This window comes from Botrytis byssoidea, assembly GCF_014898295.1.
Source record: "Botrytis byssoidea strain MUCL 94 chromosome Unknown BBYS_020, whole genome shotgun sequence".
Lineage (NCBI taxonomy): Eukaryota > Fungi > Ascomycota > Leotiomycetes > Helotiales > Sclerotiniaceae > Botrytis > Botrytis byssoidea.
The window spans coordinates 360,527-378,693 of record NW_024065861.1 but is presented as its reverse complement, the minus strand read 5'-3'; the positions used below and the strand labels follow the sequence as shown (position 1 = coordinate 378,693).

Sequence of the window (18,167 nt, the reverse complement as noted above, 5' to 3'; positions counted from 1 at the left end):
TCTATTCTTTTGACTAGGTATCCAGGGATTGGAAATTGAGTGATGTTGTGTAAATCGATTAGACCATTGATAATGTTGAAGATTGGTGATTTAAAGCTTGAGATTGGTTGGTGGTTGAGAATATGAGGGATGTATTGAGGAATGTATTAATGTCTATAAACTGGCACTAGCACTCGCACTTCTTTATAATCTTGACTATTCTCCTGAGTACCTAGGCGGAGCTACGAGTAGTAGGTAGGTATCTTCAATAAGCTTTCCCCGCCTCCGCGGGGGTTAGCGTCTTTCCACATCCCTGTTGAACCGAGGCCGAGGCAAAAGTGTCGGACCTCAATCCTGTCTCATAAATACAACAATCAGCTCTTCACGATGTTCCAACCCGTATTCCACACACAATTCCCTCTCCACACCATCGTATACTCACCATGGCCGGCCCCGTAAGACAACCGATTGATCTCCCGGCGCTGGAGAAATATATCGATACGCATGTTCCGGAAATCACAACCCCGATTGAGATTAAACAGGTGCGTATACTGTTCTCTCCATCCTCTTGTGAAGAAATGAAAGAGTTTCTCGGCATAAGATGTGATGTTCGATGCGCAATGCTAATTCCATCTCTCCATCGGTGAAGTTCGGCTTCGGACAATCCAATCCCACATACCAGCTCCTGTCCTCCAATGGTCGCAAATACGTGATGCGCAAGAAACCACCCGGAAAACTCGTTTCGAAGACGGCGCATCAGGTCGAGCGCGAGTACCGCGTCATCCACGCGTTGGAGAACACGGATGTGCCGGTCCCGAAAACGTATTGTTTGTGTGAGGATGAGGGGGTCATTGGGACGCCGTTTTATATTATGGAGTTTTTGGATGGGAGGATTATCGAGGATCCGGGGATGCCCGGGGTGGGTGAGGGGGAGAGGAGAGAGATGTATGTTTTGCTTCTTCTGCTTCTTCTTTTTCTTCTGGCTTGTCGTTATGGCATAATTGATGTTATGGGAGAGGAAGATACTAACGTGCTCTGCAAATAGGTGGCACGATGCCATCCGCACTCTAGCCAAACTCCACCGTGTGGACATCGCGCAAGCGGGACTGACGAGTTTCGGCAAAGCAAACGGATTCTACGATCGCCAGATCAAAACGTTTGGCACCATCAGTGCGGCGCAAGCGTCGACGGTGGATATCGAGACGCAGAAACCCGTGGGCCCGATCCCGCATATCGAGGAGATCTTGGGATTCTTCAGAGATAAGAGATATCAACCGCGCGATCGAGGGACTCTCGTGCATGGAGATTATAAAATTGATAATCTCGTCTTTCATAAGACCGAACCGAGGGTTATTGGCATTCTGGAGTATGTATATTTTTCTTCTCCCTGTATTGTATCTGATTTCTCTGGAGAGAAATGATATGATATGACATAAAATAAAATACAACAAAATAAACTCAAAACTAACATCCCCCTCTCCCCAGCTGGGAAATGTCCACCATCGGGCACCCCCTCTCAGATCTCGTCAACATCCTCTCCCCCCACAGCGTACGGCACGAAGAAAAATTCGCCTCGCTCCCCCAATTCCGCGACGCGGACATCCCCGGTCTGCCCGCGCAAGCGGAGCTCATCGCCTGGTATCGGGACACGGCAGGCTGGGATCCGGAGCCCGATTTATCGTGGGGCGTCGCCTTTGGTTTCTTTAGGAATACGTGTATTTATCAGGGTATTGCAGCGCGGTGGGCGGTGAGGCAGGCGAGTAGTGCGAAGGCGGAGGTGCATGCGTTGGCGAGGTGGCCGATGGGGGAGTTGTGTTGGAAGTTTGTGGGGTTGGCGAGGAGGGGGAGGGAGGAGGGGGAGAGGGAGGGGGAGAAGGCGAAGTTGTAGGGGTGTGTATTGGGGGGGGAGGTTTGTGGTAATGGAGAATGGAGAATAGATAATCTAGAATGAACAAAGAATGAATGAGTCTAAATATGTGAGTGATTAAAGAATTAAAATATTCATTTTTGGTGATTATTTATTTCTTGTCGATTGCATTAGCGATATTGTATTGTATTGTATCCCAAGGTTATATTATATCGATCTTTTAAAGCTTGGGGACAGAGAAACTCTCTCTCTCTCTCTCTTTCCATGACTATAAATCCTAAAATCCTAAAACCTGAAATCCTAAAACCCCAAGAATTAAACTTTACCTTTCTTGAGTTTTACAGCTACATACCTAGATATCTTAGATGTACCACACCCCAAAATCTTCCTCCTCTCTCCTCCCTTCAAAATTGAAATTCAAGTTTTCATTTCCATTGCTATGTATGAAGCTCAGCTCAGCTAAGCTATACCTACCTACGCTATACCTACTCCCAAGGAAAAGAAGGAAACAATTCCCCATGTAAAGTTTCTAATTAATCACCCATTTACGCCCCGCGTTACCTACCAACCAGACCAAACCAGATCAAACCCCTCATTCATATTCCCCTCCCCCTCTATCTATCTCCCATCCCCCAACCCCTATTCCCATACTCTAAAGTCTCTTCCAAAGAACATCCTTCTCAAAGATCCTCACGCCATGAATATCATGAAACGCCAAGCCATCCAAACTTTGCACCTTTAATCCTCTACACAGAACACCGGAAAAGATTCTCTCACTTTCACTATCACTCTCACTATCACTCCCCACTCCCAATCCCTTCATACTCTGTTTATACAACTCCACAAAGCTCAAGATCTCGCGCTTGACCTTCTTCTTGATTCTCTCAATCTTACTAACGGTTCCCTTGAAAGCTAGATACTCCAGTTTACACTCTGGGTTATGAGCCACGCTATCCATGGTGAATTTTCGTAGTTCGTTTCGAACTAACATACATGTATCTTCTGAGCGGAATTCGATTGCGTGAAGAACGCGAAGAGATGTGAGGGCGGAAAGATTTTGATTGATGATGTGCTGTTTTAGTGTTAGTAAATCATAAATATGTAGATGTGTTGAATGGAATGGATGATTGACATGCGCAAGAATTGGAACTGATGCATGACATGTGCAACAGGACAAATTTGTCAGATCCGGCATCCATTCAAATGACCAAGCAAAGCGATAATGATAGAATGAGCCCCTCCAAAAAGGAATATTTGAATATTCAAATACCACAGGATTAATAGTAGAAAAGCATCAAGACAACATACCAAAATATTAACATCAAAAGAGGCCGCCAATTCTTCCAAATTCTTCCCCTTCTTACAAAGTAAAATCGCCGCTTTAGCATCTAAATCCCACGCAAAAGGACTTTGTTGATGAGGCATCCCTTCCTGATGCAACGACAAGACCTTTAAATGTTGAGCATGTTTCCTAAGAACCAGTTTCCTGATTTGTTCAATCGTGACGATAATCTTAGACTCAGTATCGACTTTTGTTCTATTAGATCGTTCGAGCAAACAAAGTTCGGTTATTTTGGTAAGTTGACCAGCAGCTTCGAGGAAATGTACGGTGACATTATCGGTGTAAATCTCATGAAGTGGAAGAGGAGCGACTTTATTCTCGCGTGCTACCATATTCCAAAATGTTGTTTGAGATCCAACACTTAGTAGAGTAATGCTTTTCAAAACTCTAATATCGATAGCTTTTGAGATGACGGAATTTTTCATGGGTATCTGATAGAGTGACAAATCCTCGAGGGCAAGACCACGACTTTTCCGAACGTAATCTTTCATCTCCTTGTCGGAATTGGTACTAGGAGCCTCAATCTCCTTTACAGCTTCGTTGCTACTTGTCTCGACTGCCTTGAGAGGTTGTTCGACTTTCTCGGTAGAATCATCTCCCAAATCGGAATTCGTCTCGGGTTCAGTAGTAACATCGTCAACAGTTTCGGAATCTATCATAAGCTCCTTCGAATCAGGTTCTTCTATATCGATATCGTCTGGATCTATAATCTCTTTGGATTTAGGTGCTTGTGTTGGCGTTCTAGATTCGTCAAATAGACTAGGTTGATCATCAGATTCGGTATCATCTGTAGTTCCTTCCTCTCCAGAAGTAGTCGTAGCTGATGAATCAGTATTATTCTCCACATTGGCATCCTTTTCAACATTTCCATTTGTAGTAATGACTGGTGTGTTGCTATTTTCCGCATTGCTGCCTTCCACATTACTAGCCTCCGATTTACCAGAAGATTCAATCCCCTTCTTCAAGCCGTCAATGTAAGCCTGTGTACTCTTTGTAATCAATTTCTCGACAATTTGTTCCCTTTCCGCGTCCGAAATTGTGAATTCAGCAATGAGTTTCGCCGATTTTTGCATCAATTTTATAAAGGCAGCCAGGGAAGGAGACTTTTCCTTCTTTCCCTCTACTTCAATCTCTGAATCATCTTCTTTTTGATCTGTTTCCGCATTGCCTTTTGAATTGGAGTCGATACTAAAGATCTTTCCCAACGCAGCTTCCTGCGCTTTCTTTTCCTCTGTGACCGTAGTTCCTTTCAATGGATCAGATGCAAGCGAAAATGGATTAGGATTTGATGTCAATTGACCAAACTCATCTTCAGTTTCAGTTTCATCGTCATCATCGACAGGAACTGACACGGTTGGTTTTTTAGATCTAGAAGCAAAGACCTCCGAGAATGACAACTTGAGGGAATTGAGAGTTGTTGATGAGTTTCGTAAACATTCTCCAATTTCAGTTAAATTATCCAAGTTATCCATATCAAGAATTGCCAGACTTTGCAAGTTTCTAAAGCCTGCAAATATTGGAGATTTTCCATTGAGAATTGGAGTATGTCCTTTTCCACCATTGTGTTTGGATTTGTTCGCCGCGAAAGATGAATATGGATGGGATGAAATATCGTAAACTGCAGAGTCAGTCAGGGTGGTTTGAAAAGCTGGAATGACAGTAGGCGTTGAAACGTTATAGGTCAAAGATGGATTCGTATTGGTGACGGAGGGCGGTACAGCTGGCATTCGAATATGTAAATGTTGTAGAGAGTTTATACGATGTAATTCTTTAAATACCTGCCTACCCAACTGCACACGAAGGTCCCATCTAAGATTCACAGATTAGCAAGTGCACATTGATACCAAGAGGATAATATAATCAACCTACTTGAATGCTTCAAGAGCTTTGGCTTTCCGCAAAGTTAAGAGTAGGAGCGTGTTCATGAATTTCCCACAGCTAGTATCATATAGATAAGGACGGTATGCCAATTGCCCCTTCAAACTCCCATTCAAAGGTTCCAGAATGATATGTCTCAGATATTTCGAATAATCATAATCGCTCGTAACGAATGTGTCCAGCCCGGATGCAAGGCTATCGATGATTGAGTCATCTTGGTCATCGACATCTGGAAAGACAATATGAAAGGTTCGATATAGCTCTTCGGCAGCTAGGTCGCGGAAATGCTTTGAGACGACGGACAACTGAAGCAAATCTGGGGTATCCAACTAGGATAGCAGTGTTAGTATCGTCGCATCGAGATTCGCACATTGAAATGTATCAGACATGTAAATGACGTTCAGGCATTTGAAGTAGAGAATAGATTGGAAAACTTACATGCACCAAGATTCCTGATTGAACCTCTGAAGGCAGACTCAGAATACCAACATTTTGCACCTCCAACGGCATCTTCTCTGCGATTCCGAAGAGGTTATCGATATGTTTCAATTCAAGAAGAATAGATAAATCTCATCAAGAGAGAGAAAGCTATGAATCTTGCCAGTCGCAGTCGTAGTCGTAGTCGCAGTCGCAATCTCAGCACTTCAAGAATCTCTTTCCTTATCCCTATCCTTCCTTATCTGTAATATTCTCTTCCGTATCAATATTCGATATGTGACGATCCCTCAAATAAATCTATTTTCCAAGTACGTATCAAAGATCCACCTCCCGAATAATTCTGGTTGTGAAAAATAAAATCCTTTCTCGCAAGAGATGATATTCCCGTGTCGATATTTTTAATAGGTAGGTAGGATCAAACGATACCTAGGTAGTTTTCATTCGTATGTAATCTTACGACAAGGCTGAGATAATGATTACCTACCAACGCCTACTTGGGTTGTGAATGCGGGGTTGTGTTTGTAGGGATTGGCCCTGCTTACTAGTGAATTGCGGGGAGCGATGTCACGGGATTTCAATTCAGACCAGATTTATCAACAAAATACCCATCCGTTCTATCAAACTTCACACTTCAAACTCAAGTGTCAAGTATCCAATATCCAATATCCAATATCCAATATCCAATATTCATACCCCATTCCAATCCTCATATCTTCCATCCCACCCCAAGAAATATACTGAAAATAGTCTAAATAGATAGCCAACCACCTCCAAACCGCTTATGGTTATGGGGGCAAGCCCCCAAACCCCCATAGCTCGCTTCGCTCGAAGATTTATACATCATATACGATAACATCGTTACCATCTAATAAGAATCTATTCGACCTCCACGGCAATGGCTCCCAGAGGGCCAGCGGAGCGTCAGTTCTAGATGAATGAATATAGAGTGTTAAGTATGAAATAACTTGGAATGCTGATTTGAATATTGTTAAATTAGAATTATCTATCCCATTCCTTACTCTTTCATTTCTATACACAGATTTTCATCATCGTTACAGTATCTCAATTCATTTCATCGCATCCCCATATACCAATCATGAAAATGACATTCAAACGCCTTCCAATAACCCAATTACTCATTGCTCCTTTCTCCCATCATCCCTACCACAATCTCTCCCTACCACCTCTCTCAAAATCAAACCCTCTTCCGCCATCCCTTGCCAACCTCTCACTTGCTCTCCTTCTCCACGGACTAGCCGTCGCCGTACTAACTCTATGCAACTCCGCATACTCAATGTCTTTATTCATATCCTCTTCATTCAACTCTTCTAATCCCTCGAAGTTGAATGTCTCATCCATTTCTCCTATACCTTCCATGGTATCCATTGCACCAAATGCACTCATATCAACGTTGTTTGATTGTAAGCCAGCCCATGGTTCGGAGCCATTATTTCCCATTGCGAGATCCATGCCCATACTGATATCAAAATCCATAACCGAATTGGCATTGCTAAATGGCGGCAAGGCAGATAAACATGAGCCAGCGATAGTAGCTAATTGCGTTGAAGGATTATTTGAAAGGAAATCCATATTGATGGATGATGAAGGATTAAATTCCATGCCCAAATCCATGTCTGTATTGTTGAGTAATTCCTCATCAAAGGAAGCTAATAAATCATCATCGTTGAGGAAAGCCGGTGTTTGATGTGTTGAAAAGGAAGGGATTGATTGGGCTTGTGGTTGATAAGTTTGAGTTTGAGTTTGAGTTTGCGAATGTGGCGGAGAACTTGTTGAATAAACTCCATAATGGGATTTGAATTTCTCCAAAAGTTGACTATCATCAGCAGCCGTATTTGGCACATTCAAAATCTCTCTTGCTTTAGCCCTGAACAACTCATCGGATGGAATGCGCCCTTGTGCTTTTTCCGTCTTGACCAAATCTAGTAATGCTTCCTCCAGTTCTCTCGAGCAGAACACTTGTGCGGGCATCTTATATCGTTGTTTAAGACTTTTGATGTATTCATTTGCGGTTTTCCCTCTCAATTTCACAATCTTTTCGCTTTCATCCATTTTGGCAAGGTTGACTTCGAATTCTGTCGTATCACATGCCTTAATGTCTTTTCCTGGATTTAGATAAGGTGGGCAAAAGCCTGTGCCACCCAAAGAGACCTTCCAGGAGAGATTTCCCGTAGGAAGACCTGGTCCGGACTCTTGTGGTGAGAGACCAGCATCGCGTTTGAATCGCATTAGCCATTCGGCATTATCAGCTGCGGTTTGATTCCATGGATCATCGTCATCGTAAATCACCCAGCGAGCTTGGTTTTTAAGTTCGGCGTCTGTTGGTACCTACTAATTGTCAATACAGCAAAAGAGAATACCAGGAATCAATGTGAGCTTACATGTTGATTTGGATTGTTTGGTGACATACACCTTGCCACAAACCTGGAAAGCTCTCGGACTAACCGAATGTAACAATTTGCATCGCTGAGAAAATATTTTAGAGGTTGTGCCGGGTTAGAGTTTGTTGATGGCTGATTGGATGCTGTGAGTGTATGAATAGGCTGATTGTAATTCGTGTTTGGTGAGGTTCCTTTACTTCCTTTACTCCCTGGACGACTACGAGTTTCAAAGTTCTCCACCTCCCAGTGTAAAGTTCGTGATGGAGACGATGCAGCTTGCCCAGGGGAATCGATCGCTGTTGGAAACATAATGGAAGGTTTGTTTTCTGCAGCTGGCGCAAGTCCGTTTCTGGTCTTGAATATGTGGAGATATAATGGATCGTCAGCCCAAGTTTGATTCCATTGATCATCACTTCCATAAACGATAAGTCTAGCATGTCGTTGAAGATCAGAATCTGTAGGCTTTATACCCAACGCAGCTTGAAGCTGCACATAATCTTTCATCTCTGCCTCGAGTCTTGCGTAGTTGTGTATGGCATGATCAATGGAAGTCTCGTCCTTTGATCTCACACCTTCGTTAGCCATTTCAGAACTCCTAGGCAAGCCCGCACGTCTTCTAAAATCAGCGAGCCAAGAGGTTGAGTTCTTTATCAAATATTTGAACCAAGAAACAGCACCTTTGCAAGGTACTGTGGCTGTTAACTCAGCTTCATCAATAATCCTGCATGCTTCAACTTGTAATTCAGAATCCGTAGCGGTTAGACCAATCATTTGTCTCGAATCGACGTAATTTCGCAAGGCTTGCTCCTTTGGACATTGATGTATTGATTGTGTTGCACCAATTAACGAATGTTGAGCTGTTTCGAATGGTTTCTTTCGAGTCATTTCAAGTGTATCTTGATCATCTGTTTCGTAGTTATCCGACCCAGATAACAAGATTAGATCTCGTAACCAAGATCTGTCGGGATATTGTGGTGAGTCTGAGACAGCATCCAGATTGCAAATTATTTGACGAGCTATACCGAGTAACTCTTCATCGGTAGGAGTTATGCCTTGTACAACTTTATCATTGACGTATTGTGTAAGGCCACTCTTGACCAAATTTTCTGGTGTGCGATCCTCGTTGTAAGGATCTTGGGAGGCTTCGAAAGGTCGTACGGTCATTCGCTCTTCATGAATAAGATCTATTGTAACGTTAGTAATTACGAATGAGAAAATCGGGCGAGGGCTAAAAATGCTTACAAGGAGGAATTCCATTCTCAACAATGTTAAGAATTTGTGGTTCAAAACCCCAGTCACCTTTCCAGTCAACCATACTTTTACCATTCTTGAAATGCTCCGCCAGATGATCCACTCTAGCAGTCCAGGAATCCATTACAATTCCACAGAAACCACATCTAGAACGTATCTCCGGTGTGATAGCTTTCCAACTTTCCATACTCCAACTAGCAAATTTTACATCGTGAACAAGGTTCAGATGTTGGCGTAGGTGATCTTTCCTGTAGAATGTCCTTTCTCCAATGGGCTTTTCAGCACAACTTGAATGGTTATGTGATTCTGCATGAGCAGCGGATGGATTTGGATGATCACAATATACGCAGCCTGGACGTTCGAATTCTTTGTTGTACTGTATAGGTCCATTGGGACAACAGATCCATCTCTCCAGTGACAGATGGAGTGATTTTTCATGCCTCTGCCAATCATGTTTGGTCTTGAAAGATTCAGTACAGAAAGTGCACTGAAAGGTTCTCGCAGGACCTGCAGCTATGACCTTTGCTGCTTTGGGTGCTTGTCGACGACGACGACGTCTACCCTTATTCCCGAAAGAGCCAAAGGAACCAAAAGACCCGCGAGATTTATGAGAGTATGCCGAAGCAAATGAACCAGCACTAGAATGAGAAGTGCCCAAACTACTTGCCGATGACACATTATACAGGGATCGATTCGATCCATCATCAGCGTAACTCGTGTATGGACTGTCCAGACCAGAGCTAAAACTAGAAGCTGTGACGGCCTTTGCGATAGCTGTTTGGGAAGCAGGTTCATGTTCGGGTGGAGAGTGCTTCCAACGTTCCAAAGGATTCATATGTTCTAAAGCAGGAGTACCTTTCCTTGGAATATCCATTGCATTTGCATAATTACCCACAGTTGGTGGAGTAACAGTTGCCCTAGTCTTTCCTCTACGGCGTGCATTGGCAAGCCAATTTGTGATTTGCGTTTTGTTCAGTCCCGTTTTGGACATCAGAATATCCCTCTCTGAGTCAGTTGGATATGGATGACGATGATGTAATCCCAACCAGTCCTTAAGAATTCGTACCGACTGTCTTGAGAATCTCGCACCAACTTTAGGACTATTGTCTCCAGCATCTGATTTAAGATTTTCTGTCAAAGTTTGAAGAGCTGGCAGATCCGTTGGAGAGTTGTTTTGAGATAGAGGGCCAGAGTTGTATCCTTCAAATGGTGATGTAGGAGATGTGAGAGAATTGCTTCGAGGTTCGTCTTCTGCGACTTTCCAAGAATCACTGTATCTAACCAAACTGCAAAGTCGACTCAACACCGAGCAACTTTGGCAAGCGAGGCTGTCCCCGTCTCCTAATCCTGAGCATGGTTGGGCTAATGATTTGCAGTACTCACACTGCTCGGCTGAGGCCATGGATACATCTTCTTTGATACGAAAATATCCATGCCTGTCAGTAGCACAATCGATCTTGCCCGAGGCACGATAATCGTATAATATTTTACTCCTGATATTGAGATCTTGTGTCAAGCTGCATGTTCTTGCAAGAGCTACACAACATGTGCAAGAGCCCTTACGGAAACCCTCTTTAATTACTTTGCAATGTGTGTTTTCCTGTCGGCATCGTGAACAAGGTTTGATGGGCTCGGACATGCCATCAATCCATCTTGGAAAATCTTGAAAATCGTGTGCTTCAAGGGTGGTAGTGTCAAGTGCCGGTGTAACCACGGCAGTTTCCAAGTCTTGAGAGACTTGTTCCTCTGGAGCCGAAAAATGCTGTAGACAGGTAAAGGAATTCTCATCCCCTTCAGGATCTGCAAAGGCTAGGTCGATGTCATAAGGGCCTGCACTTGAAACAGTATTGAGATGACTAATATCATAATTGAATTGATCAGCAGTCGGAGGGGTGGCCGCGTGAGTGGCATCATCAAAATTGAAGAACTCATCCATTTCGTCAATTGTGGTCATCTAGAGGGCGTGAGGGCCGTTTGGATGAAAGTGTAATGATATGTAAGACTCAATTGAGTAGGTGGAACGCGGGGAATGTACTCTGATAGAGAAACAACCCACTATCCTGTGCAGAACTGTCTAGGTACTTGATTGAGTCAGGCGAGCGAAAATGAAGATATTGATAAGAAAGAGTCCAAGAAAGGGCGTGGAAAAGAAAAGATGATTAATCCTTGGGTATATATTGTTCACAAGATGACAGATAGATGTAAGAATAAAAGAATGAAAGAACGAATGATTGAATAGAAAACATGACCAAAAGCTGATACAATAGTCAGTCACCTTACCCTCCCCTCCTCTGGAACAGTCATCTTCATGGATGAATTGGTTATCAGGTTATCGTCAATCCTTGTCGGAAAATGTCGATAACACGCCCTTTGACAACCACATCTGTTCTTAGTCAGTCCACAAAAATGGTGCATTGCCTACCAAACCCCACACAGGTTTTGCAAAAATTGTGGTAAAACTCCGATTGGATTGTGAATGATTATTAGTATTGGTATAAATTTGCCTAGGTAGTGTACAAAGTTACCCGGGTACGGAGTATACGATACGAAGTAGTAAAGTACTCATCGACTCAGCAAACTCAGCGAGCTACGAGACTATCTAGTAATCAAGTCGGCTTTTTTATCGCTTAACGTGTGTTATCAGTGAATGGGTTATATTAGTGAATAGATCATTTCGAAAATCATTTAAATCAAGCTTTTTAAAATATTAATATTTTAATAATTAATTATTATTTTCTTGAATAAAAGATCTTGAAAAATAATTAAAATCAAGATTTTCTGTTAATTTAATTTTTATAAAATCAATTTTTTTTTATAAAAAAGGAAATTATTATTGGAAGTTGAGGCACGTACACTAAGCTACTATATATATATCACTTCCACTTCGTAGTTAGATTTTACCTTAGTACAATTAATCTACATAGTTAATAATACATATATTCCACTGGCCTGCTCCTTTATTGTAAACAATTGTTACGATTTTTGCTACAAAAAAACTATTTTTATGATAACAACTTTATAGATTCGAATTTCTTAAAATTAATTAGATTTTTAAAATTTTTGTATAACGTGGTTTATTAGTGAGTGGGTTATATCAGTGAATAGATCACTTATTTTACATACAAAATTCGTCTGTGCATAACTGTACACTTTCTTTATTTATAGATATAATTTTCTGAAAATTTGATATAAAATATTTCAATATATAAGAATATTAAAAATCTTATTATAAAAATAGATTTTTTATAACGAAAATCGTGACAATTTCCTTTTCTTTTTAGGATATAATAAAATTATTTTATAAAAATTAGATTAATAAAAAACCTAGATTTTAATTATTTTTTAAAATCTTTTATTTAAGAAAATAATAATTAATTATTAAAATATTAAGATTTTAAAAAGCTTGATTTAGATAGTTTTCGAACTGATCTATTTATTAATATAACTCACTCACTAATAAACCATGTTATTTGAATATTTTATATCAAATTTTCAGAAATTTATATTTACAAATAAAGAAAGTACATAATTATACATAAACGAATTTTATATATAAAATAAGTAATTTATTCATTGATATAAACCACTCACTAATAAAACACGTTAATTATTCTTTACAGCCTATATTCGTAAGAAGTCTATCGTATTTGTAGTTAATTACAAATAAATCATATGAATTTAAAAACATGAAAAGAACTACTAACTTTATATCATTTATAATATCTATTAAAAAAAATAACATTTTTAGATTTGTAGATTTATAGAATAATTTTACGGAACATTAGGTGTAGAAAGTACGCAGGTAGGTGAACATTTGAACATTCTCCTATTCGTAGAGAGAAAAAGAGGCCGATTTTGACTATCTAGTTATTTATAATAGATATCTTTAAGAATTACAAACTGCTTCTCAGAAATATTACATGAAATGTTTATTCTCTAATGATTCCCAATATCTGAATTCATATCATAAGTTCCAAACCCAGGGAATCAATTCATTCATTCATTCATTCATTCATTCACTCATCGAATGATATGATTGAAAGCATGAAGAACTAATAAGCAATCATCTAAGGTTACCTACGAGTATCCACTACCCCATACTCGTACAATATCGATACTTATTCTCACCACATACACACATACCACCCACCCATCCATCCAGCAAATCACATGGTGATCCCATCCCATCACCACCAAGCCAATTGCAACCAACTCCAACTCTCCAGCACGCCGACATCGCACTTCCCCCTCCCCATCCCCATTCCATCCTAGAATCTGCACCGGTATATCTGCAGAAGAGCAAAGCAAGCTGCTCAGGCCGATTACCACACCGTACGGAAAATACCTACCTAGATCCTCAGCATACTCTGAGTCGGTATCCTACCCAAAAATATGCAACTCCAACCCTCGATACACTAGCAAGTATATCAGCCATTATACGATAAACCAATAAAATCCATTCTTTTTTTTTTCACTTCCATTAGTCGTATACCAACATCAATTTTACAAAATCAATCAATCAAATAACCTATTTGTGTTAAAGCCCTAGTATACTGTACTTTTGATACAAATTCCAATGATTTATACTATTACACCTCTTTTAAATACTACAAAATTCCCTTTTACTCATTTAACCCTATTAAAACAGAAGGTGCATATTTTCTAGTTACATGAGTAGTATAGCATAGCATAGCATAACAAACTTTTCCCGCCGCGGTCCTTGGCGATCACTTACTCAGCTACTTAGCTACTTATTAGCTACTTACACTTACATACTTCGTACATACTTACAAGCTTCCTTACCCTTCCTTACCCCCCTCGCCTACAAACTCTAAATCAAATTAACTCACCAACAAAAACCAATCCTCTCATCCTCTACAAACAAAATGAGGGAAAGGCGTGGGCGTAGCATTATATACCTACTTAGGGCTATTCGTACCTAGCACAGGAAATTACCAACGGATCACGGCTATTTATTTATTTATTTATTTATTTATTTGTTTATGTTCTTCAAGTACCTAGGTACCCTACAGAAGTTAAGAGGAACACGAATGAATACATTCATGGATAGGTACCTAGCTTTTCTCGATGCTTCATCTGGGAGATGTGAAAATTTATTGAATAAGATCTCGTCGTTCATACTACATACTACATACAGTTTTCCTTCATGCATTATGATCATGATCATGATCATTTCCCATATATGTGATCGTTTCATGCCATCCATATCCAGCCAGTCAGCCAGCCAGTCAGCACCGTGTAAGGAAGTTCATCCACCCGCAAAAATTCGTACAAGGAAAAGGAATAGGAATTCAAATAGCCACCGCCGCGCAATAATCATAATTTGCGGTTCAAAATACAATGAGGTCCTCTATGCGTAGGATTGTCGAAAAAAAGTAGTCGAAAGGTTTGCGCTCTGTAATTATATTAATGCCAGGAGATTTCTCCATCTCCCTAGATATCCCCGCCATTACTCCAAACCTCCAATCTCAATCTCCAATTGCAACTCCAGTGTTTCTCTCACAACTTTGGGTATCATCTTCTCCTTTCACCTCTTCGTCCTTCTCCACCAACGACACCCCCAAAGCTCAATGGGTCTACAGTTCTGAATCCACTATCTCGCTCCGCCCGCTCTCCACGCTCTCCACGCTCCCCACGCTCCCCACGCTCCCTCCTCTCCCTCTTACTCTTCGACCTCCTCGGTGGGTCGTGTTCTTCAATGACCACGACTTCATCACTACCCCCACCGCTTGAACTAGGACTTCTCTCCCTACTCCTTCTCACTTCTCTCCTCTCTTCAACAATTACTCTCTCTACAGGTGGAGGAGGCCTCCTCGTTTCTTGTCGCACTTCCTCTCTCACCATTCTGACCGGAGCTGGGCTTCGACTGCGTTGACGCCTAATCTCCACTTTCTCAGTTGTGCTCACTCTTCGACTATGCGGTCTCGAACTCCGGTGCGAATTATGTGATCTCCGCCTGACATTCTCAGTGAACGTTACATCTTCGGTAACTGTAGATTGCGCAGATCGACGACGTCCCAATGTGCAACATGTATATAAGAGCCAGAGAAGTAGTAGAAAGCCTGCCACCGAACCCAAAACTATGCCAACGATTGTGCCAGGCGAAGGAGAATTGTTTTGTTGTCCGTATGTCGTAGGAATTATACTTGGGTTACTACTCGCCGTTTGTCGCGAGATTAGGCGAGTCAAGAGTTTTGCCAATTCTGAAGGAGAAGATGATTGAACATTTCTTCCGTGGAAAATTGTAGAGATTGGCTGTAAAATTGTCGTCGTCCTCGAGGTTAACGAAGCCGAATGCGCAACATCCCTTGAGAATGGTGAAACTCCCGAGGATCGAGAAAATGGAATAGGTGCCATGTTTGATGATGAACCTGCGAGCGATATGACGCTCGAGGCGTAGAAGAGGCTTCTTGAATTTATTCCCAAACTATGCGCCAGAAGTGTGATGTGTTTTCATGTGCTTGCGTGTTGAGACCCTGATTGAATGTTTACGACTGAGCTGTGCTGTTTATAGATGCTGGTCTAAGCTTGACGGGGTGATACGATACGATAAATTCAATTCAAGTGGAGGGGTGATGCTTGAATTTGATAAGCTGATTCTTGAAGATGGAATTATGGAGTGGGTGGATGGGTGAATACAAGAATAACGAATGGATGAACGAGGAACGAAGAACGAGGAATGATTGACTGGAGATGTCCCAATTGAAGATATATTATGTCAAGGGAAGAAAAAGGGAGAGAAGATAGGGAGGGAGGGAGGGAGAGAGAGAGAGGAAAGAATATAGAGAAAGTTGGAAAGGAGTTGGATGTGAAAGTATGAGCTAAAAGTAGATTTTATCCCATTCCGAGGATTCCTTCAAACTATCCCATACATATCATACATACCGAGCATACTGGTACCTATCAACGAACGCTCATGCATCCGTTTTCTGTACCTACCTAGTAGTTCTCATCGCATGCGCGTAGTTCTATACCTTTGGCTTGCGCGATCTAGAACAATATGAGCAAGAACTCTCTGGGGAAACAGGTACGAGGCAGACTTTTCCGCTTTTCTGGTACTTTTCATGATCTGTGAGTGGTTGATAATCAAGATGGCTGGTAGTCTTTTCATGATATCGCGCTTGATTAGGGAGGTCCACGGGTATCTTTGGTGGGATGAAAATTGAATTTTGTTGACATGGGAAAAAGAAAGAGGCTGGCATGGGATGGGATTCTCTCATATCGAGGGGTCGAGGGTTGAGGGCGCTTGTGCATGTGAAGATGTGAAGGTGTGAAGATGTGAAGATGTGAAGATGTGAAGATACATCCATGGATAGCCTCGATAGCTAGCTAGGTATTCTCTGAGTCTCTGTACATCCATCCATAATACTCTGTGCACCAAGATTGATTCACCTTGCAGTTGCCCCTCCACTGTGGAGAGAAAGTTCGAAAATCTTTCCTCTTTATCTCTACCGCCGACGTAATGTGTATGGGCTCCACCAAATAATAAAAATACCATGGCCATGGCTATGGACGAATGAGAATAAGGCATAACAAATGCTAACAAGATCATCATCACGTCCCTTCTCTTGACATTTTACATTGAACTTTTCAACAAGCATCCATCTTCCTATCTTCGATAATGGCATCACATTCTTCTCCAGCTGAATGATGAAGCGTGTGTGTCGTCTCTCATGAGATGTACTCGAATGAATCGCTGGTACGAGGATCGTCGGTTGGTATTATGATCTTGTGCTAAGCCACTATCAAAGGCCAAGTTTGCGACAGTAAATGTATTATCTTATCAAAATATGAAAAGCCCAGAAATTCCGAATACCAAGCATTTCTTTTCTTTTCATTTCATTTCTTTTCTTTTCTTTTCTTTGTTTCTTTCTCATTTTCATCCCCATTTAATACCCAAATCTCCAAGGTAATCTCTACAGCCTCAATAACTTCGTTGTCATCTCCTTTTTCTTTCAATCAACGTTCTTGTCATCAAGTACAGGATTCATACCTACAGTTTCGTCGGCCGAACCATATCCACATCCGTTGAATACGAATTCAAACATACTTCGGAGCTTAGTTAATTAACTTAGCCATCTTGTATGACGTTGATCTGGAATTATTAGATCGTACCAAGCGCCACCATCTAACAGATCTGTCTTAATAATACAGAGACTTCCCATTCTATCTACAAGAAGACTTCACATCACCATCCGACCGTCTCCGAGAATTACCATACCAACATCAACGTCGCATTCAATCTACAAAAACTCAATAAAACATGTCGAAGAAATACGAAGAAGGTCCTCCACCTCCAGCATATGGTTCGGATGGTCCTACTCAAAACTCCGCACCCATCCCCCCTCAAGCAGCATATATGCATCCCTCTCCCTCGCCTCAACCTCAATATCAACAGCAGCCATATCAACAGCCTTATCAACAACCATACCAGCAACAAGGCCAACAATACCCTCAACAAGGATACCCACCACAAGGAGGATACTATGCGCCAGGTCCACAGATGGGATATCAGCAACAACCTCCATATGGATACCAACAACAACCTTATGGATATCAACAGGGATATGGTCAACAGCAGAGAGGTTCATCTACCGATGGCTTTTTGGGGGCTTGTCTAGGAGCTATGGCTTGTTGTTGTTGTTTGGATTTATTGTTTTAGGGGATGTTTGTATGGAGAGAATGGGAAGGGGATTGAGTAGGACGGTTGGGTTGTTCACGTTTGGCTGTAGATGGATTGAGAGGGCAGGCATACTGCAGCACGGATTCGACAATGGAAATGAAGTCGAACTACACGATTGGGAGTATCTCGAGGACCAGGCAGGCATATTTAACATTCATTATTCGAAAATCGGATCGGAGTTCTGTACAACTACATAATCGGCGTATTGGGCTGGCTGGACCTGTCTTGGAAGCATACTGTATGCAATGGGTACAAGGGATTCAGGTGTATGGATGAGGCTATTTATCAAATGCAAAGGAGTTATGGGTG

General features: G+C 41.6%; 5 protein-coding genes across 5 annotated transcripts; 2 read left to right on the top strand and 3 right to left on the bottom strand.

The window, feature by feature from the left end:
- Nucleotides 1-422: 422 nt before the first annotated feature.
- Nucleotides 423-1,867, top strand: EAE97_009064 (uncharacterized protein; the record flags this gene model as incomplete). Its single annotated transcript, XM_038879579.1, has 4 exons — nt 423-521; nt 629-924; nt 1,025-1,345; nt 1,465-1,867. 4 exons carry the CDS (start codon nt 423-425, stop codon nt 1,865-1,867), a joined length of 1,119 nt encoding a protein of 372 aa, XP_038729592.1.
- A 618-nt stretch (nt 1,868-2,485) lies between these two features.
- EAE97_009063 (uncharacterized protein) lies at nt 2,486-5,915 on the bottom strand. The gene is made up of 4 exons (XM_038879578.1): nt 5,505-5,915; nt 5,058-5,395; nt 3,155-4,997; nt 2,486-2,918 (listed from the first exon to the last, which is right to left on the bottom strand). The coding sequence occupies exons 1-4, from the start codon at nt 5,574-5,576 to the stop codon at nt 2,499-2,501; spliced, it is 2,673 nt and encodes an 890-aa protein (XP_038729591.1). The 5' UTR covers nt 5,577-5,915; the 3' UTR covers nt 2,486-2,498.
- Nucleotides 5,916-6,665: 750 nt separating this feature from the next.
- EAE97_009062 (uncharacterized protein) lies at nt 6,666-11,108 on the bottom strand (the record flags this gene model as incomplete). Its single annotated transcript, XM_038879577.1, has 3 exons — nt 6,666-7,850; nt 7,904-9,087; nt 9,146-11,108. The coding sequence occupies 3 exons, from the start codon at nt 11,106-11,108 to the stop codon at nt 6,666-6,668; spliced, it is 4,332 nt and encodes a 1,443-aa protein (XP_038729590.1).
- A 3,581-nt stretch (nt 11,109-14,689) lies between these two features.
- On the bottom strand, nt 14,690-15,532 carry EAE97_009061 (uncharacterized protein; the record flags this gene model as incomplete). The annotated part of the gene is made up of 1 exon (XM_038879576.1): nt 14,690-15,532. One exon carries the CDS (start codon nt 15,530-15,532, stop codon nt 14,690-14,692), a length of 843 nt encoding a protein of 280 aa, XP_038729589.1.
- A 1,906-nt stretch (nt 15,533-17,438) lies between these two features.
- EAE97_009060 (uncharacterized protein) lies at nt 17,439-17,837 on the top strand (the record flags this gene model as incomplete). The annotated part of the gene is made up of 1 exon (XM_038879575.1): nt 17,439-17,837. The coding sequence occupies one exon, from the start codon at nt 17,439-17,441 to the stop codon at nt 17,835-17,837; it is 399 nt and encodes a 132-aa protein (XP_038729588.1).
- Between the last annotated feature and the right edge of the window lie 330 nt (nt 17,838-18,167).